The sequence below is a fragment of the Vulpes lagopus genome, chromosome 3 (assembly GCF_018345385.1).
Source record: "Vulpes lagopus strain Blue_001 chromosome 3, ASM1834538v1, whole genome shotgun sequence".
Lineage (NCBI taxonomy): Eukaryota > Metazoa > Chordata > Mammalia > Carnivora > Canidae > Vulpes > Vulpes lagopus.
In genome coordinates this window covers 120,393,131-120,414,713 of record NC_054826.1, presented here as the reverse complement: position 1 = coordinate 120,414,713, position 21,583 = coordinate 120,393,131, and the positions used below count along the sequence as shown (strand labels likewise).

Below are 21,583 nucleotides of genomic sequence, written 5' to 3'. Positions count from 1 at the left end.
TTCAGTGCATAAGTTATGTTCGTAAGATAGATTATATACTGGCTCATAAAACAAGTCACAACAAATTTTAAAAGACTGATCCTCTGACCACAATGAAAATAAATATTAAGATGCTATCTAGAAAACTTTCAAATATTTGGAAATTAAGCAAAAACACTTCTAAATAACCCAGAGGTCAAGGAAGAAATCACAAGAGGGCTCAGAAAAGATTTCAAAAATAAATAATAATGGAAATACAGGACATCAAAATTTGTAGGAAGCAGCTCACAGAATACTGAGAGGCAAATAGGCAGTTTTATATGCTTATATTAGGAAAGAAAAAAGGTCTAAAAATCAATGGCTTGAAAGTCCACTTTAATAAACTAGAGTCAATTCAAATTAAGGGTAAGAAAGGAAATAATAGAGATAAGAACTGGAATCAGAGAAACCAGAAAGAGACAACTAGAGAGACAACAAAACCAACTGTTGGTTGAGAAGATCAACAAAATTAATGAATTCTTAGATCAATAAGGAAGAGAGAGAAGTGGCACAAGAATGACTATCAGAATTGAAAGCAGGGACAGCACTATAGATCCCACATATATTGAAAAGATAAAATAGATACAATGAGCAACTCTACACCAATGAATTTGACAACTTCATTGAAACGGACAAATTCCTCGAAAAGTATGGCTTACAAACTGACACATGACGAAATAGAAAATCTCAATAGCTTTTCATCCAGACATGTTCCAAAAAACTTTTCCACAAAGAACATTCCAGGTGGCTTCGCGGGTAGAGTCTACCAGACACAAAGGGGAGCATGAACATCCATCTTACACAAACTCTTTTGGGAAATAAAAGAGAAGGAAATGTTCTTCAACCTGTTTTAAGAGGTAAGAATTTGAAGGAAAAAATAAAAACTTAACAGGGGAGAAACCTGGCAGACATTGTTAATCAAGTGATCAAAGCTAATGTGACCAACACTGGGACATACTGACATCAGGTACCTCTAGATATGATGGTACACGGCTACTGTGGCCTCCTTGAAAGTAGTCACGAGGAAGCATCAGACCAACCCCTAAATAAGGGTTTTTTTTTCTTTTTTTTTTTTTAGGGAAGAGGCCAATGTGCCACCCTATTGATATCCCAGGGCCGGTGGACCAGCGAGCTTTGGAAAATAGTCCTTCTACTGATCTATGGCCATAGATGAATGTTACAGTTACACACATAATGTTTGTGGAAGGCAAAGACCAGTCTACAAAACGGCTGCCCCACACTCTTCAAAAATGTAAATATCATGAAAGGGAAAGAAATAATCTCAATTTTCTGATTTTGATGGCTGCATTGTGGAATGGAGGAGAATACCTTTATTTTATTTTTTAAAATAGGTTCCATGCCTAGTGCAAAGCCCAATGCCAGGCTCAAACTCACAACCCTGAGATCGAGAGCTGAGCTGAAACCGAGAGTTGGACACTCCACTGACTGAGCCATGCAGGTGCCCAGAGAATATCTTTATTTTTAAAAATAAACGCTGCACTAGGGGTAAAGGAATATCATGTCTTAACTTAGTAAAACACAGTTCAGGAATAAATGTATTTTTATACACAAATAAAAATGGTACTATGTGTATATAGAGAGAAAGAGTAAGAAAAATGATAAAGCAATTGTGGTAAAATGTCAGTAATTGGGGAACCTGGGTAAAGGGCCTATGGGAGTATTTGTACTATTCTTGCCACTTTTCTGTGAGTCTGAAATTATGTCTAAATTATTAGAAAAAATATGCATGGGAAACTCTGTCCCCAACTCTTCCTCTTGGGTTTTTCCAATGTCCATTAGTTCATTAATGGTTCTGACAAGTACTGCATAAGGAAATTTGCTGGGTATTTTGTTAGAATATTCGCTTTGTCAGAATGGGTATTAGTTTCCGACAAAGGGGTATCATCAATGCATGAGATACTGAAATTGTGTATCAGTGGACTTGAAAATATGCAGGATTTAATCTACTCTGTGGTTCCATAGAGTGCTTCCCCAAGACCCCCACTGCCCCTACCCTGTGGTGTTCCCCAGGCTCACCCTCTCTAAGAGTTTTCTTCTGCTTCAGCATGCCCTTGAGGGTCAGGAGGTGGGGCACAGCTGTCCAACCAGCCACCGTGTGCTGGGCTTGGCTCTGCAGGGTCAGGACGTGGCCTCCCCTCTGCTCCGCAGAAGCCTTGAGGAGAAGCTGTGCCGTGTTCTGGTCCACCAGCGCCTTATAAAACAGCCAAACCCTGGAAGGAACGTGATGGGGATAAGGAGCAGCACCTACCCCTGGAGACAGGCCACAGAGGCAGGTCCCTGAACCCTGCTGCCCAGACCCATTATAGGACTGTTTTACTGGGCTCTAAGCCCATGAGGATGCAGTGTAATAGGGGTTAAGATCACGGGCTTTGGGGTCAGCCAAACCTGGGTTTGAATCCCAGTGCCACTACTAACTGTGGCCTTGGACAAGGACATAACCTCTCAGAGTCCCACTTTCTTCTTCTGTAAAGTGAGGAATAAAACCGAACCACTGATATTGAGTGGATATTGCTGATAAGTCATCAATGTGTGATATGATAAATCATCAATGTGTGATATGATGATGAGCAAGGAGAAAATAAACAGCTTCAACAAGCCTGTACTAAACTTCCTGGAAAATTGGGGAATGGGACCTGGTCCCTATCCACAAAGATTTCTTCATAGGACACCATGGGAGACACTTCCCTTGAGGATCAACACCAGAAACATGGTCAGCCATGTCTTCCTTGGTGCATACGTGCACAGGTATGAGTGTGTATTTCCACGTGGCCTTTGCAAATAATGCCACTGGTTGGTTTCTCTTTTTGCATTGGCTACTAGGATACTCAGAGCCAAATCTTAAGCTGAGCTCTAAAAAATGCAGAGGACTTCATGGCATGTGTTTTGTTTCTGAAAGCCACTCTGAGCACCTTCCTTTCTTCCCCATTTTTCTTTTCTTTTCCCTTTACACTCATTTCCTCATCCTCATGTGTTTTGAAAAATCTTGAACAAAAGTTGGCAAACTACAGGTCTGTGGGGCTGAAATCAGACCATAATCTGTTTTGTAAATCAAGGTTTATTGAGACACAGCCATACCCATTCATTTGCATGTCATATAGGATGCTTCTGTGCTATGATCTCGGAGTCATTGCCACCAAGACCATATGGCCTATAGATCTGAAAATATTTACTTACCATCTGCCTCTTTGCTGAAAGTTTGTCAATTCTGACCTAGAACAATTTATGTTTTCATAATCTGCCTCAAACTCTTTTAAGACCAGAGACAATGATGGACATTCAGACAGATGGGTGAATCAATGGGTGGACAGCTCTCGGCGGTTATTCTGGAGATAGAGTGATCTAGAACCATACCTAGAGCCTTGGGTCTCCTCAAATTCATAAAAGCTGTCAATCCTGGGACAGCAGGGGAAACAGGGCAGAAACATTTAATGGAGGCCCAGTCTTTGCCAGAATGTGTCCTACTCAGAGGGCCAGTGACAATGACAGCTGGGAGTGAACATGCTCACTGGCCAGGCACTGGTGAGGCATCCATGTGTGCTGCTCTGTGAACCCGAGGACAACCCCAAGAAGCAGGTAGAGAAACTTGGGCACAGAAGGGCACAGTGGCTGCTGCAAGGTCCCAGAGGCTGAGCTCGGGTTTGAACCTGGGCAGCAGGCTCCACACCCCAGGATCCTGATGGCCATGTCGTGGTAGATAAGCCCCCATTGTGGAGATACAGTTTGGGATGAAAGGCTGCACCAACATACTCCCCGCAATGATCTCTCATGACTCTCGTTTTATTCTTTATTATAATCTTTCAAGTCACCTACAATGAATGCAGTCATTACTAAGAAAGAAAAGAAAAAGAGATTGACATGGAAAACTGAATGCCTCCTCCTTCCTTTCCCTCAATGGCTTAAAATCAAGAATTGCATACAAGGAGTGATTTCAACCTGAGTGATGGTAGAGGGCACCTCTGAGCAATGATTTCCCATCTCCCAGGATACCAGCCTTTGCCCCCCTCCCTGCCCTCTCCCCACTCCCTGCATGGCCTCTGGGGACCCTCACCTGGCTGGGGCCACTTTGCTGGACAGCTGCAGCTGGACAGCCTGGGGGGCACTGAGGACTGCCTGGTGGAGGAGGACATTCATGCTCCAGCCCCGGCTGTGTCTCTGGGTGTCCTGGCTGGTGTCGGCCTCCAGCAGAAGCAGCTCCTGGCTGGAGGTGTGCATAGACAGGGAGCCGCTGAGGGTGTGGTCTTTGTATCGTCGGGCAGCCACCTGTACCTAAGGGGAGGCAGGAGAGGACTCAGAAGTGGAGAGAGGACAGGAAGGGTCTGTGGGAGCTGGCTAGGTGGGAGGGACCTTCCTCCAGGAAGCCTTCCCAAGCCACTCCAGCTCTGAGAACCACCCAAGCACAGCAGACTGCAAGCACACAGGAAGAGAGGAAGCAGAAGGAAGAATGGAGGAGTGTCTTCCCTGACCCCAGTTCCTGGCCCAGGGACAGAGTCTTCCCTTGTCCTTCCCAATATATGTAAAATGGGAATTTCCATCTTATAGAGAGGGAGACTGAGGCCCAGAGAGGGTCATGTATTTCATATGGGGGTGCCCGGCTCTAAAACTCATGCTTTGCCTGAAGGGAGCAGCTGGGGGAAGCAGTGGAAACCTGGCCCCCTCAGTTACAGAAAGGATACCCCCAACAGTGACCCCCCCCAGGGCCCAGAGGACCCCCAGAAGGTGGAGTTCAAAAGGGAGGGTGTCTGCTGCACAAGGAGGAGACATCCTGGGGGTCAGGCCCCCAGCGGTTTGCTCCTCCACCAACTCTGGGGGACCTGAAGCCCCCCTTCCTAATCTGGGTCTCAGTCTCCCCATCTACAGGACAGAAGTTGGTCCAGCCTCATATGTACATCGCAGCCACATGGGAAGCTCTTAGAAGCATGCCTGGTCCCTCTACAAACTGATAAACTGATATATCCACACAATATCATTTACTGATAAAAAGAAATGAGGCCTCAAGCCACAACAAGACGTGAAGAATTTCTTACTTAGTGAAAGGAGCCAGCCTGCAAAGGCTACATGCTAGATGATCCCAACTATATATGACATTCTGGAAAAAGGTAAAGCCAGAGATGCCAGCAGTTCAGCGGTAGCCAGGGGTTAAGGGGAGAAGGGATGCACAGGTGGAACATGGGGGATTTTTAGGGCAGTGAAACTATTCCGTGTGACACAGTAAAGATGACATTCTGTGTTTGGCAAAACCCACAGAACTAAACACCTTTAAGCGTGAGTGTGGATTTAAATGATGGACTTCAGTTAATAATATATTATCATCAGCTTGACAGCTGGAATGTACCACACTAATGCAAGAGGTTCTATAAGAGGGAAAATGGTATGTAGGGTGGGGGGCTATTATATGGGAACTCTCTCTACTTTCTGTGCAACTTTTCTGGAAACCTAAAAGTGCTTTGGAAAATGAAGTTAATTTCTTTTAAAGATTTTTATTTGTGAGAGAGAGAGAGAATGAGCACGAGTATGGGAGGGGCAGGGGCAGAGGCAGAGGGAGAAGCAGACTCCTCGCTGAGCAGGGAGCTGGATGTGGGGCTCGATCCCATGACCCCGGGATCATGACCTGAGCTGAAGGCAGATGCTCATGCAAATGAGCCACCCAGGTGCCCCAGTTTATTAATTTTTTTAAAAGCATGCCTGGAACCCCCTGATGAATTAATTCAGCATCTCCAGGCCGGGGTCCAGGTATGTTCTAAAGCCTCAGTAGGTGATTCCAATGTGGCTTGGGCTGAGAACTTTTAGGTTACACCTGTGTTTTCTCCAACTGGCCCCTGTGGGCCTAGAGTTTCCCGTGGAGCATGCATTCTCATGTTACAGAGGCAATATCACCCTCAAATGTGAAACTTGGCTTGCAAGGGATTGGATTAAAAAAACAACTTCTTATGATTATGTGTAAATCACAGATGTGCATACAGCACACAAACAAATACAGGACGTCTATGGAATTAAAATCTCACAGTGGGGGGGATGTACAGTACGTGCTGGCTGGCTGGTTTGTGTGAGCACACCCCAAATGACCCTGTTAATCGCTGTCTTGAGAATGTACGGATCCTGTGCTCCCTGTATAGTCCCATCAAGCAGGATATGTAGAAAAAACATGTTCGGCGTTCAAGGCCATGGGCTCCAAGGTTGGCCAACCCACAGCATCTCCTTTGTAACAAAGAACAACCACGTGGCAGGCCTTCATCTCCTTGGAGCGCTGGCCATGCAAGGAGGGAGAGGCCACAGGTAGTTGCTGAGCCAGTTGCTGCAGGACAAAAGTTGCTGGTGTAGATCCCAGCAACAGATACTTTGTCCAGTCTGCCGCTCCTGGACTCACTGTATGTAAGTTCCCCCCAACAAATCTCTCTTTTGATTGCTGGATCCAGGTCACTTCTTGTGTCTCCCTGGGCCATCACCCTGGCTTAGAGTCTGCTAGGGAGCAGCTACATAACTGGTGAGCTGGCTAGCCAGGAGGCTGGAGAAAATCCCATGAGTGCTCTGAACCACGCTATGAGCACAAGGACATCCCCGAAAATGCCAGCCAGTCTAACGCACTTGTTGGAGAAACTGTGCACCGTGGCAGAGAAGGGAAGCGAGAGCTAAGTGAGAGACCTCAGCGGGCCGTTTTGCAAAGCTAGGAGGACACAGGATGCCACTGATTAAGATCCGGAAACTTGACTACTAGGTATTTACCAAAAGGGTACAAAAATACTAAATTGAAGGGACACATGCACCCTGATATTTATAGCAGCATTACCTATAATAGCCAAATTATGAAAAGAGCCCAGATGTCCATCACCTGATGACTGCGTAAAGAAGGTGCGGAACATATATGCACAATAGAATATGACTCAGCCATAGAAAACAATGAAATCTTGCCATCTGCAACGACGTGGATGGGGCTAGAGAGAGGCTGAGTGAAACAAGTCAGTCGGAGGAAGACAAATGCCATATGATTTCACTCATCTGTAGAATTTAAGAAACAAAACAAATGAACTTGGGGGGGTGGGTGGTAAAAGGAGAGATAAACCAAGAAACAGACTCTTAACTATAGAGAACACGATGATGGTTACCCCGGGGAGGAGGTCGGTCGGGAGGTGGGTGAAACAGGTGGTGGGAATTAAGGAGGGCACTTGGGATGAGCACTGAGTGTTGGAAGTAAGTGATGAATCACTAAATTCAACCCCTGAAACTAATATTACACTGTCTTTTAACTAACTGAAATTTCAATACAAACTTGGAAAAGAAAAAAAAAAAAACCTGCTTAGGACACGGAGATGTGGAATCTTGAAAAGGTGATCAGTCAATCAGTCAATCAATTTACCTACCTAGTGATCATTGATGAGAAAACAGACAAAATTCACCATGTTTTCTAATCCCCGCTACAACAAAAAATTTTAAACAGCCATTATCCTCCTCTTAGGAGAAAAAAAACCTAGCATCCTTTCCCTGTCCCTTGAAGTTGTAAATCTTGTCATGTCTCTATAATATAAGCATCCCAGGAAATAACCAAAATCTTGCCCGCAGAGACTGAAGAAAAAAGAGAGGGGGAGGCTTTTTAAAATATAGACTGCCAGAAATGATAAGGAGAGCAATTCTGCAAGTAGGGAAGGTAGAAGCATAAGAAAGGTTTAAGAATGAGAATATATTTTTGTTAAGGAAAAAGGGAGTAATTTTGTCCTGAAGTGAGACTCGTTGTTTAGAGAGAGGAAAAGCTTAGGACAAAATCTAAATGAAAAAAGAAAGTTGTAGAAGGGTCATGAAGGGGAATCTTGAGGAAAGAATTTTCTGCATGGTCAGGACTAAGACTGAATGAATGAAGTTATATTTTTTAAAAAAATTTTTAATTTAATTTATTTTATTTTATTTTATTTTTATGAATGAAGTTTTAAAAGTACATTGGTGTAATTTTAGAATTTGGTTTGTCCCTCTGTTAAAAGACAAAGTTCTAAAAAAAAAAAAAAAGGCAAAGTTCTCTTGAATATTTGATCTGCTCTTGATTTAAAAAATAGCAACAAAGTTGTTGTTGTTTTTTTTTTAATCAGCCCAGAAAAAAACAAAGTTTCTAAAATGTGTTCCTGCAAAAGTGCTCAGCTTCCAGGAAATTCATGGAAAGGACGCTGACAAGTACAAGTTCCTGGTAGCTAAGATCAATTTGCCTTCATGATGAACCTCTCAAGCACTCCCCGAGGGCTGCCTGTAGTGCCACAATGTGTCACGGGATGGTAGCCCGGGACCCCTCTCTGCTCTCCCGTCCCCATATGAGTGAGATGGGCCCGTTGCATTGATGACCCAACGTCAACACGCAGAGACTTGCCTCTGTTGCAGGACACCTTGCAGGCTTTGCTGGGGTTTCTGCAAGGGGGGCGAAGGGCAATGAACCCACAGAAAATTCAGGGTCCTACCGTATCGGTCACACACTTGGGTGTTACCTGGTCAGGTAAGACTAAGTTGTCCTAGGTGTACAAGCATACCACGCCCCACTGCCCCAAAGCAGTTGCAGACCTTCCTAGGTCTGTTAGGGCGCTGGCATCCGTGCGTCCTCAACCTGGCTCAATTGCTTCAGTTCCTTTATAGGTTGGGAAACAGAGAGAGAGAGAGAGAGAGAGAGAGGAGGGAGGAGAGAGAGAGAGAGAGAGAGTACCCAAAGCAAAGCATCTGAACAAGCCAAGGTGGCTGTTCGACAGACCCAAGCCTTAGGTGTTCTGCGACAGGGACAGCCATGCAAATTGGATGCAGCCAGGTGCCCAGCAGTGTTTGGATGGGGCTCGTGGCAACAGCAAGGGCACATAGGAGCACCCTCAGACTTCTGGTCATGGTTACGGAAAGGAGCTGAGCTGCAATATGGTGTTTTAGAACAGCGGCTGTGTGCTACCTGGCATGCCTCATGGCCGTAGAAGACACAACTAACAGGATCTCAGTGACCATTCCCACTCAGTACCCTATATCGGGATGCCTAAAGGACACATTCCAAAGCCCGAGGCAGGCAGTGCCAAACCAGGCCTACATGCAACAACACAGTAACTTAACAAACAGCCTCTAGTGTGAAGGAGCACTCCACTCATGGCCTGGTGACTCATGTCATCCTGAAGGACAGCCATTAACAGGGGCAGCAGAGCCACCGTAGCTGACATCCGTTGTGCCAGAAGGAGACGGACCAATCCCTGAGTGTGTGTGGTACCCTGATGGGTCAGCAAGGGGCAACCCCTGTGCCTGGATGGCCACAGCCATCCAACCCTCAACAGAAGGTATCTGGATGGACCCCAGCATTGGACATTAGTAGTCAATGGGCCAAGCTTCAAGGAACATGGATGGTACTGCTCCATGAGCCTGATCCCACCCCATTACTCTTTCTTTTTAAATTTATTTATGAGTGAGAGAGTGAGAGTGAGAGCACAGGCAGGGGGAGAGGCAGAAAGAGATGGAGCAGCAGACTCCCCACTGAGCAGGGAGCCCAACGTGGGGCTCGATCCCAGGACACCAGGATCACAACCTGAGCCAAAGGTAGATGCTTAACCTGAGCCACCCAAGAGCCCCTTTAATGATTTTATTTTTAAGTCATCTCTACACTCAACTTGGGGCTCGAACTCCTAACCCTGAGATCAAGAGTCACATGCTCTACTGACTGAGCCAGTCGGGTGCCCCATGATCCCACTGTTCTGTGCACAGATAGTGGATAGCTGGGCAGCCCGCAGAGGACAGACCATGTGGCTGCTCCAACAGGAGGTATAAGACTGGATGGGGGCGGAGCGCTCACACTGGGGCACCGACATATGGAAGCATGTACTCTGATGCCTAAGAGGTATGAACACCCCTGTTTGCCCTGTGGATGCACACTCCACCTAGCAATCAATAGGCCAATGAGCTGGCCTGTGTCCCCCTCCTGGAAGATGTGCCAGCAGAAGATGTCGCCACCTGGCTACACGAGAAGATGGGACATCCAGAACAACGGTCCTTGTGGACCATCGCTAAGAACCGGGGCCTACTGCTGCGTTACAAAGACATCACAACCGTCTGCCAACAAAGTCCAGCGTGTGCCAGGAATGATCACGGCGTTTGCCAAGAGACACTGGACAGGCAGCAAGGGGGCAGATCAACTACACGGGTCCCTTGCCTCTCTCAGATGGCTGACCTTATGCTCCAATACGTGTGGACACTTATTCGGGACCCCTGCAAGCCTGCCCCAGTAAGTGTGCCACCCAGAAGGCCACCATTTGTGGCATGGACCTGGACCAGCTGTGCACTGCATGCTCCTGGGTACAAATTATGGAAGTGGCCCCATTGTATACAGAGAGGTACAATGGGACCCCCGAATGCTATAGGTCATAATGTAGGGTGGATACCCACACAACCATGCAATCACATTGCACCCATTACCGCTGAGATCTGGCTAGGGAGACAGCGTGCACCCATTCCCTCAGGTGCTCTCCCCTCTCCCCTCCCCCCGGCGATGGCTGTGGGCATGTGGTGCCCACTTACTTACTGGGTAAGTAGGGCTGATGCTATATCTGGGAGCACCCCTACTTGCTGGGCCATATACTCATTTATAGGATGTAGGGCGGCAGGTCGACACACGGCTAGCCAGACACATGGCTGCTGCTTTTAATTCCACCTTTAAGGCAATCCCTCTCCCTCTCCCTCTCCCTCTCTAGGAGGGTTCCCAAATAAGACAAGCAGTTCTGCAAAATGGAATGGTTTGTGACACGTTAACCACAGCACTGGGAGGGACACGTGCTCTCATCAAGACAGAATTTGTGTGTGTGTGTGTGTGTGTGTGTGTGTGTGTGTGTGTGTATAGGACTATTTCCACACCGTTTCCCAAGCCATGGCTAGTGTAAACACAGAGTAAAGCTGCTGAATTCCTTACTGACCCTGTTAGTGCTTGGTTAAATCACTTGCCTTCTGCCTCGCAAGAAGGCCATTTATGGCCATTAGCCATTTGTGTCTTCCTATTACTTGGATGCTGTGGCTCGCGCTGTTGCTACGGGGTTTGGTTGCAGCGTGCCTCGGCATACCCAGCTCCAGGGATACCAGGGAAGAGGGGTGTGTCAAGAATGAAGGTGCCATCTGGGGGGTCCCGGGGTGGAGTGTATGGTGCAGGCTGGACGGCTGGCTTGTGCAAGCACACCCTGAACACCCCTATCAATCATTTGAGAATGTACGGATCCCATGCTCCCTCTATATTCCCATCAAGCAGGATATGTAGAAAAAACATGTTCAGCGTTCAAGGTCAGGGGCTCTGGGGGCGGCCAACCGGGTGCACCTCCTTGATAACAAAGAATGCCCGGATAACAGGCCTTGATCTCCTTGGAGCACTGGCCATGCAAGGAGGGGAAGGGCTATGGAGAGTTGCTAGGCTCTTTGCTACGCCGTGAAAGCTTGCAGCATGCACGCAGCTTCCAGTTGCAGATGCTTCGCAGGGGCTCCAAGAGGGAGGCAGAGGCTGACAAAGCTGAGCTCCCCAGCCCCACTTCACCCACAGAGAGCGAAGGTGAACAAAGGTGCTGCTGTTTTAAAAAGTGGTGATAGGGGGATCCCTGGGTGGCGCAGCGGTTTGGCGCCTGCCCTTGGCCCGGGGCGTGATCCTGGAGACCCGGGATCGAATCCCACGTCTGGCTCCCGGTGCATGGAGCCTGCTTCTCCCTCTGCCTGTGTCTCTGCCTCTCTCTCTCTCTGTGTGTGACTATCATAAATAAATTTAAAAAATTAAAAAAAAAAGTGGTGATAGGGGCACCTGGGAGGCTCAGTCAGTTAGGCCTTCAGCTCAGGACATGATTCTGGGGTCCTGGGATTGAGTCCTGCATTGGGCTACCTGCCCAGAGGGGAGTATGCTTCTCTCTCTCCCTCTGCCCTCTCCCCTACTTGTGCTTTCTCTCTCTCTAATTAAAAAAAAATTTTTTTTAATGATAATAAAGTCTGAGCCCATTAGATGACCCAGCATCCAGGATTTTGGTACATCTGCCCCGTGGTGAGCACAGCCAGGGGTATCAGGTTCACATCCAGGATCCTCCCCCTACACACTCAGTGACCTTGTACAAGTCACGTCCCCTCTCTCTGTCGCAGATTCTCATCTGCAGAGTCCTACCACAGTGGCGTCATGGGGCATCCATGAGACAAGCCCAAGTAAAGGGTTGAGAACAGAGCCTGGCACGTGTTCAACACTCAACAGACATCAGCTATCACAACCAATGACAGTGACAGCATGCCCTCGGATCCGGGACACCAGATGCCCTGAGATGTGCCATGACTTTATGGACTCCCATGAAAGCAAAAAAGCTGATAACAAAGCAGTGAACCCATGGGAATTTGAAGACATCCTGATTTCAGAGCTGGTGACCCACGAAAACAGGTACCTCTGAGAAGGACCAGTTTCCATAATGGAAAGCTCTTCTCAGGGTCCTTTCGAGTTCCCAGAGCCACCAGCACAGGGCTGGCACACAGCAGGCACTTATAAATTTCTCTCAAGTTCTGGGCCTCGTCACAGGTGGACTACCCGTCTACACCTCCATCTCCCCAGCCTGCTGCCTAATTCCTGTGTACACAGCACACTCGGCTTGTTTGGTGACATGTGGGGCACCCAGCGCTGGGACAGCAGAACACAGCCCTCCTGCCTGGCCTCCTTTCCCTGCCCTTTATCTACTTGTAGAATAAAACCCTTCAGCCTTCCTACCCCCATGCCAGGCAAAATACTCCGAGGTCAAAAAATGGATCAGATGGCTTCTCCCAAATACAGGACAGGCTAGAGAGGACAATTCTGCTTCTCTCCATTTTTAAGGGTGAAATGTGATCCTTCTGCCCTCCAGGGCGCAAAAAACCCCTTCTGGCCTGGGCAATCACTTCCAAATGATGGATTTGGAAACCTCCCTGCTGCCATCTGTTCTTGATTCTTGGACTGGCTGAATGGCTAAGCTTCACATCCTGGTGTGGCCTCCCTCGCCCCACACCCGGGGCCTCCATCCTCTCTTCCTTCCGCCCCATCTCCCAGCAAGCTGGCTGCTCTGCTCGGAGACAACACTTGGCAGGCAGTTCGAGGTCACCCCAGAGGGACCACATCTGTACCTGGAAGTCTGGAGGAAATGTTGGTCTGTGGGGATGTCTGAGCTGGAAGAGGAACGCCAAGTGGGAGTCAGATCCGTTCAGCTGGATCGAGACCTATTGACAAGGGGAGGTGGATTAGGAGGGTCAGAGGGAGTGGAGAAGGGAGATGCCGAACCCCAGAAGGTAGCTGGCTGGGTGCCCGAGGAAGGACCGGTCATCCCAGAGCTTGCCCAAAGCCCAAGCCAACAGCAGATGCCAGAAACCACCTTCTGCGATGCTCCTTAGCCCCAATCTGACTCAGGCTGTGTTACTTAGGAACTTGAGAAGTGAGGCCCCAGATAGGTGGCTGGAAAGATGATCCTGGGACCTCGGGCCTCTTACATCCCCCGCCACAGTGCCTGCTTATGCCTCCCACGCCCACGGCGGCATCCTATTTGACCCTGACCACATAGCAGGCTTTGTAACTGTCACCTCATTTAATCTCCACCCCTGCTCTCACTGGCTGGTATCACTGTCCCCATTTCACAGCTGAAAAAACCGATATTCAGTGGGGTTGAGTAATTTATCCAAGGTCACACAGCAAATCAGCAGTGGAGCTAAAATTTGGACTTAGAGCTCCCGGGAGTTGGAGACAGAAAGTCGCCCGTGCATCCCCAGGACACGGCACAGAACCCAGCATGTGGCAGAGACGCAATCTGTGCATAGGAAAGGATCGAACAAATATAGCCAAAGCAGCTCCTATGTATAACCACCAAGCTGCATTTTATTTCCCTCTTGGACACAGCTCAAACTACATTTCCCAGCCTCCCTTGCAGCTGGGCAGGGTCATGTGATGAGTTCTGGCCAATGGAATGCAGGCAGGCGTGGCCTGGCCCCCTAAAGGGACTGGCCCTGGGAACCTTCTGTATAATTCTCACTGTCCCAGGCCCCCTGTGCCAGCTGAGGCAGAGCCACAGAGCCACACAGCAACTGTGACACGACCAGGCAATAAAGCTTCACAGGAAAGCAGGCTTTTATTACAACAGTGCATCCTGATTCATCCCACGCACACTGCCAAAGTAAGGGCTCTGCAGGACCACCCCGCCACCTCTTCAGCCCCTGCACATGGGACACCTGTGCTCTGACATGGACATCTCTCCTCCCTCAGGGAGGAAGGAGGCAGAACCGGGACATCTGACCTGGGAGGTGATGTTGCGGTTGATGGCAGCCCTTGTGTCCACCCTGCAGTCAAATGCTCCCCGAGGACCCCGTCTGAAGACAACGTCCCCATCCAAACGCAGGGCCTGTGGGAGCCTTAGCTGGAAAGAAACAGTGCCATTTATGCTCTCCAACAGTTGAGCACCACTCAGAGGCCGCAAACCAATGTTTGCCCAAGCTGGGGACAGGTACCTGGGAGGAGTGTGCAGCATCCAGGGCCAGGCTGTGCCAGATTTCCCCATGCTGAGATCTGTCATGGTGCAGACCCTTTAAGTGCAGGACGACGTTCTGGTTGACTTTCAAAGTGGCCTCGACCTCCCTGTTCTTAGCCTGGGGGAGCAAGAACCGGTAGGATGGAGAGAAGTGATTTTCCATCTCCAAGTGCCTACAGAAGCCACCCTGGGAATCCAGCAGTTAGAAGAAAACAGCCCCAAGATGGATGGGTTAAAGTGGTCTCCACTATCCACACACAGGGCAGGAAGCGAGGACAGGTGCATGGGGGTCTTTCAAAGAGGGATGATCAAGTCTAGTGCCCACAAGTAGCGTGAGTGGGGTGGGCTTGAGGGGGTGAATCTGAGAACCTGTGTCTCATTCCAAGGGAGTGCCCTGGTATGTGACAGTTTTGTTCACGGTGGTATGCCTCATACTGAACACAGGTCCTGGCGTACTGCAGGCACTCAGGAAATATCTGGAAGAGGGCAAAATCACTCGTGATAGCCAGCAACCCCAAGGCCAACGCCAGGCTGAAGTGAAAGAATGTTTAATTCATAGCATGGCAGGCAGGAAAATATCCAGCCTCCCAAAGATCCCCATATCTTGATCCTCAGAACCTGTAAATACGTTATTTTACACAGCAAAGGGGATTTTGCAGTTAAGGATCTTTAGATGGGGAGATTATCCTGGATCATCCAGTGGGCCCAAGGTAATGATAAGCATTCTTATAAGAGGGAGGCAGAAGGGTCAGAGTCAGTGAGAGAACAAGAGAGAGTGAGAGAGATAGAGATGCTATCTCTGCTGGCTTTGAAGACAGAGAAAAGGACAATGACCCACGAGTTGTGGGTGGCTCCTAGCAGCTAGAAAAGGCAAGGAAAAGGATTCTCTCCTGGAGCCTCCAGAAAGAAGGTAACTCTGGCAATACCTGCTATGAGCCAAGGGAAACCCATTTTGGATTTCTGATCTCCAAATACATAAGGTGAGTTTGTGTTGTTTGAAGCCATGAAGCTTGTAGTACTTTGGTATCGCAGCCACAAGACATGAATACACATGGTTAATCATGTGTTCACTCAGCAACTTTTTAGCCTCTGCCACATGCCAAGCCCACGGTAGCAGAGTATGCCATCTGTTCCCATCTGCGGTGACAGGGAAGTTAAAAATGTCTTGCCGCAGAATCTTATCGTTAGCGTACAACTTTAGAACAATGCGTGGCTTTATTTTAGAAACAAGATGGTAGAAGGATAAATAAAAGTCCAAGAGAAGGAAAATAAATGTGTGTCATTAAACAAAGACAGGGTTTTAGAAAGACCAGAGAGCCAAATTCAACTCAATGAAAGGGTCCCCATCCACTTGCTTCTCGCCTCTTGTTGTCAGGTGGGATTTCAGGCCTCCTGTGTCAGATCTTCTGATTTCTTTTTAATTAGAAGCAGAAATATGAGTTTTACTCCAAATCTTCTGATTTTTACACGTTGACAAGGTTTTTAAAAATGTGAAGTGTGAAGCAGGCCAAACAAAACACATCTGCAGGCTAGATCTGGCCCATGGCGCCATTCTGCAATCTCCGGTTTAAAAAAAAAAAAAGCACTCAACACCATGGGGAGGTATTTCTGCAGGTGTTTTGGGCTGTCATTCTGCCCTTTGCTTCCTCAGGAGCTCCAAGGACTTAGGCTACCAACCCTTTGGAAGCCATCCACAACCCCGGTTGAACAGGCGTGGCCCCAGAAGAAGTGGTCTCAACAGCTGGCCCCACGTCACCGTCCTTCAGTAGACTTTTGTACATCCCTCAAAGGCGAGGCCACCACTAACTTCTTTGTCCAGGGCCTGGCACATGGTAGGTGCACAATAAATGCTTGCTGGAGAATAGGGTTACCTATTCCTAGATCAGGAAGGAGTCTGGGATGAGGGCCAGGTGGGCACGTGTCAGGTACCTAAGGAAGATTATCACGTTACATTTCCGTCCTCACAACCACAGCATAAGAGATGAGTACTGCTGTCTCCATTTTATGGCCAAGGAAATGGGGGCCCAGGGACATGGAATCATTTGCTCTGGGCACAATGGCAAAAACGAATTTCACCCCTACAAAGGCTAATGCCAACGCCTTCTAAGTCAGGAGTCAGAAAGCCTCGGCCAGGGAGTCAAACCTGGCTCATGTTTGTACGTGAAGTTGTCTTTGCAGTTCAGGCTACTCTCAACAAAAATCCCGTAGACTCGGTGGTTTAAACAACCAAAATTTACTCCTCTCGATCCTGGAGGCTGACAGTCTGAGATCGGGGTTGGGTTCCGGAGGCCTTCCTCCTGGCTTGCTGGCGGCTCTCTCCTTACGGCACCCTCATAGGGTGGAGAGAGAGAGAGAGAGAGCAAGAACAAGCTCTTCCTCTTCCCATGAGGTATGAATCTCTTCGTGGGGGCTCCAGCCTCATGACCTAACCAGCCCACAAAGACCCTCCCCTCCCAATATCTTCACATAAGGGCTTCAACATACGAATCTGGGGGAGAACTCAAGCATTCAGTCCACAGCACAAGTTTTATCAGAACACGATTGTGCCCATTCACTTGTGCATTTTCTAGAATGTGTCTGTGCTACGAGGGCAGTCGGATGAGTACCTGTAGCAGAGACCTTACAGCCTGCAGAGGCAGAAATAATTAATTACTATCTGCTCCTGCATAGGAAAAGGTTGTCCACTCCTGCTCTGGGTCAGGTGCACAACAGACTCTCAATAGCACCAGGGTGACAATGATTCATTAAGCACAGATGACGTGCCAGGTCCTGGGGCTCCAGTGATAAATAGGGGCATACCTTGGAGACCCTGCAGGTTTGGTTCCGGACCACCCCAGAAAAAAGTAAGTCTGGCAACAACCGAGTCAAACGAAATTCTCGCTTTCCCAGTATATACAAAAGTTCTGTTTACACTGTAGTTGATTAAACGTGCAGCAGGATTATGTTAAAAAAAAAAAAAAACACCACACACGTACCTTCATTTAAAGAATACCTCATTGCTACAAAGTGCTAACCATCATCTGAGTTTGCAGCCAATTGTAGTCACTGATCACAAACCACCACAACCAATATCACAATAATGAAAAAGTGAAGTATTGCCAGAGTCGCCAAAACGTGACACGGAGACATGAAATGAGTAAATGCTGTTGGCAAAACAGCACCAACAGCCTTGCTGGATGCAGGGTTGCCACCACCCTTCAGGGTGTATTTAAGAAAATGCAAAATCTGGAAAGTGTGATGAAATAAAGTACAATCAAATGAGACATGGTACCAACCACAGATCTCAGGGGCTGGCAGGAGGGACAGCGACTGGTCAAAGAATCACATCAAAATAGAACTGAGATTTGCGAGAAGGGCTAGAAGTGTGGGGTGTGGAGGGGGGTAACCAGGGGATGCAAGGTGGTCTGGGGGTCAGGCTTGACGCAAGGAGAGGGGATGCATGAGCTGAACCCTCACCAGTGAGTACAAGGCAAGGAGGCAAAGCCGAAGGAGTGACCGCTCCAGACACAGAACACACAGAGGTCCTGGGGCAGGAAAGAGCTGGCTGAGGGACCAAGAGGAGGCTGAGTGAAAGGACATGGCCGAAGGAGAGAAGGGTCTCGGGTGGCCTGGAGGGTCAGCAAGACCACAGGGTGGGGCTGGGGTCTCCGTCCAGAGAGAAGGAGCGGTGTGATCATGCTGGCCCAGGAAAGGCCCCTCAGGCTGTCAGGCAGGATGGAGCAGCGGGGACAGGGTGGAACAGAAAACCCAGGCTGGGGAGCCCTCTGCTCATCCAGTTCCGAGAAGACGGCAGCTTGGATCGGGGACCCCTGCATGCCAGCTCCCCGGGGGGTTCCCACTTACGGCGTGCTCACTCCAGGCAACGGCGCACCCCTCCACGTTCCCGGGAATGGCCTCGCTCTTGTATGGGTGGGTCAGGCCAGCGCAGACCTGGGTGGGGTGGGAGGACACGGGCACACGCCCCCAAAGACGGGTCAGCGGCGGCCAGGGGCCTCCCCCAGCTCCCAGGGCGCCCCGGAGCCCACTCACGTAGGGGTGTCCGGCCTGGTAGCCCAGGACTACGGTCTGCAGGGTCTCCTCCTGCCCATTCAGGACAAGCCTGGTTTCCAGGGAGCATCGCTGGTGGCGCCCATCCACTGTGAAGGTCTCCTGGAGGAGGAGGCTCTGCGGGATGGGCAGAGGCAAGGGGTGCCTGGCATGGACAGGGGATAACAGGCCAGAGCCATTAAAGCAGCTGGCAGGAGCAGGGGACAGCTGTGCCCCACGAGCTCAGACCAGGCCCGTCACAAGCTTGCAGGGTTGAGACTCTGTCACAGAGAAGAGAGCATCAGGACGCACGTGGGCCCTGAGTCTTGCCAACCGACACTCGTTGAACATCTTGCCGTGCCCCGGTGACAACCCAGTGAGCTGGGCACGGCGGGGGTCACCGTCCCCCATGGGCAACAGAGACCCAAGGACAGGCAGCCCCTGGGCCCTGTTACCTTGGGCAGCAGAGGACAGATGTGGTTGACTTCTGCATGCCTCAGTTTCCCCCTCCATGAAATGGGGACTGAAATACTAGCTGCCCCATCCCAACGGTGGTTGGGACCATCGGAGGTAATGTCCGTGCAGTGAATGCAAGCTCCCTAAGGGCAGGAGTCCTGTCCCTTTGGTTCCCTGTTTTCCCAGAAGAGTGCACAGCACGTAGTAGGTGCTCAATAAATATAAATGAACTAAACGAATGAATGAGGCCTATGGAGGCGGTGGCTCCTGTCACTTCTCGGTTGCTGTTGTTTTGACAAAAGAGGACTCAGGTCAGGCAGCGGGTCTGGACCCAGACTGGAGCTCAGGCTGGGTCTGCCGATTTCATCCCCTCCCCACCTCTTATACCCTCCCGACCACAAGCTGTGCCTCCAGGAACTGGAAAGATTCCCCAGAGCAGCTCTCAGGCTAGGGGTGATGACAGGCTTCCGCTTCCAGATGTCATAGCATCCTAATGGAAGGGGGTTAGGGATGCGGGACTTTTGAGGGAGGCAGGCAGCTGGTCTCCGAGCTCTGGGCTCCACCTTGGGCTCTGCAGGCCAGGGTGGGCCTTCTGGGCAGCACGGCTCACCCCATCCCCCGTGACCATCCACGCTGCAGAAGCAGAGGCCTGGCAGACGCTGCACGTAAGGGGAAGGGGCCACACGTACCTGAGGAGGAAGGTCCCCTGCTTTTGGTACAACCTCCCGTCGCGAGTCACCTCCTCCAGCTTGCCGTCCAACTCCAGGCCCCGAGGCTGGCCCCTGGTGCCAGTCACCAGAGCCGTCAGCAACACGTGGGTCTTCCGGGGCTGAAACAAGGACCAGGCTGATGGAGAGGGGTGGCCCGGTGGGGACCATCATGCATGGGGGTGCAAGGGGAGCTCCCACCGCCCGCCCACTGCCCTGGGAGTGGCCACCTGAGGCGGGGCTGCTGACCTGGACCGCAGTCTCACCCAGAGCAGGCCGCAGGGTGGCACGGGTGCATCGCCACGCCTGGCCCTCCCCAGGCGCCCCGCAGGGAATGGTCTAACGCAGCTGATCCTTAGCTAATAGATTTCTTTCATAGGTTAAGAGACTGAGCTCAGGAACCCACACGGTCATAGGCTGAGCCAATGGCTCTAAGCACTTTCCCATCCCCAGAGAGGGATTTGGGGGTCTCTCAACAGTGCAGTCTCCAGCCTGGGCCCCCTGGACTCACATGCTCCGTGTGCCTGTAGGCTGCAGTCAAGTTCATCTCCCGCAGGGGGCCCTTCAACCAGCAGTGAACTATCTTAAGGTCTTGGCTGTTCTCTGCGTGGATCTCGTTCTGCACCGTGGCACTCCAGGCTGATTCTACTTCACTCCGGCTGCGGAAGAGGCTCTGTGCCAAGGCCATCACCGTGGATACCTACAGTGAGGAGGGGAGGGTGACCAAAGCCTTTGCACACCCGATGCCCTCCCCCGGGGACACCCTTTCTCCCCATTCCCACTTGGTGAACTCCTACTCATGCTTCAAAACCCCTCCGATGCCATCTCTGTGAGGTCTTTCCTGACTGGCACAGGCAGAAATGATTGTTCCCTACAGGGTCTTGAGGAAAGAGGACAACAAACTTCCCTCCAGCTCTCAGCCCTGAGCAGAGAGAGAATCTGAAGCATCAGTTATCAGAGAAGATAATTCCCTTCTCCTTCTTTTCTCTTCGGCTCAAAAAGGGAATATGATCTCACTGGGCCACTGTTATGAGCAAGCAGGGTCTCTGCCCTGAGGGGCACACACCTGCAGGTGGCCTTCTCTCCCTGCACCATTGCTGTAGTCTTTGGAGCCCTGGGAAGAGCTGGGTGCTAGTTTGGCTTGTGCTGGAGCTGGCGGGGGTGGAGCGCCGGTAGCCCTGCACCAGGCTTGCACCCCAGCCCACCACCCCTGGGCCAAGCCCCACCGGGAATAGCATGGTGCCAGTACCCCGTAGGCCACTGTGCCCTGTTCCCACAGCTCAGAGCCTCACAAGTGGAGGTGATGGGGTCATCGTGGGGTTTAGGCATGACTGGAACCCCCTGCCAAATACTAGAACTCCCTAACACCTTGTCCCAAAGGTCCCTGACCTGGAGCCTCCCCCCAGAGCCCCCTACTGCCAGGCTCCCATTTCAGTGAGGGCGCCTCCTCCACCTAGCTGCTTGGGGTCATTTATGTCTTGTCTTGAGCTCTCCCCCACCGCACCCTCCTCTGCCAATCCACCAGCAAATCTGTCAGCAAATACATCGGCTCCACCTTCAAACTAGTCCCAGAATCTGGACACTTGCTACCATCTCCCAGGACAGGCCACCATCAGGCCCCTGGCTGGGGTGTCTGCACGAGGTGGCTGGCTGACCCCACCTCGCACTCCTGTGCTGGCTCGATCTGCTACACGGTGGCCTCTTGACAGTCCCCAAGCTCGCCGGCAATGCCCTGTTCCTCATGCCTCCACCCTGCTACCACTCAGCCCCGGCCTCAGAGGGGACTACGCTGTCCCCAGATGGGCCCATGGAGTTGCCTCCTTCTGGGTCTCAGTCAGGCCCCGACCTCCTGCTGTGTCCACTCATCATCCCAACATGGGA

At 50.2% G+C, this 21,583-nt stretch overlaps 1 protein-coding gene across 1 annotated transcript in view; it reads right to left on the bottom strand.

The window, feature by feature from the left end:
- LOC121487086 overlaps nt 1–21,583 on the bottom strand; it is a 140,522-nt gene that overhangs the window by 58,072 nt on the left and 60,867 nt on the right. The window contains exons 30-38 of the mRNA XM_041748532.1: nt 20,214–20,402; nt 19,685–19,824; nt 18,543–18,705; nt 18,357–18,443; nt 14,494–14,631; nt 14,283–14,402; nt 13,126–13,218; nt 4,088–4,305; nt 2,056–2,249 (exon numbers count right to left, since the gene is read on the bottom strand). Of these exons, the coding sequence (XP_041604466.1) occupies nt 2,056–2,249; nt 4,088–4,305; nt 13,126–13,218; nt 14,283–14,402; nt 14,494–14,631; nt 18,357–18,443; nt 18,543–18,705; nt 19,685–19,824; nt 20,214–20,402 (1,342 nt within the window). The remainder of the gene's footprint in view (nt 1–2,055; nt 2,250–4,087; nt 4,306–13,125; nt 13,219–14,282; nt 14,403–14,493; nt 14,632–18,356; nt 18,444–18,542; nt 18,706–19,684; nt 19,825–20,213; nt 20,403–21,583) is intronic.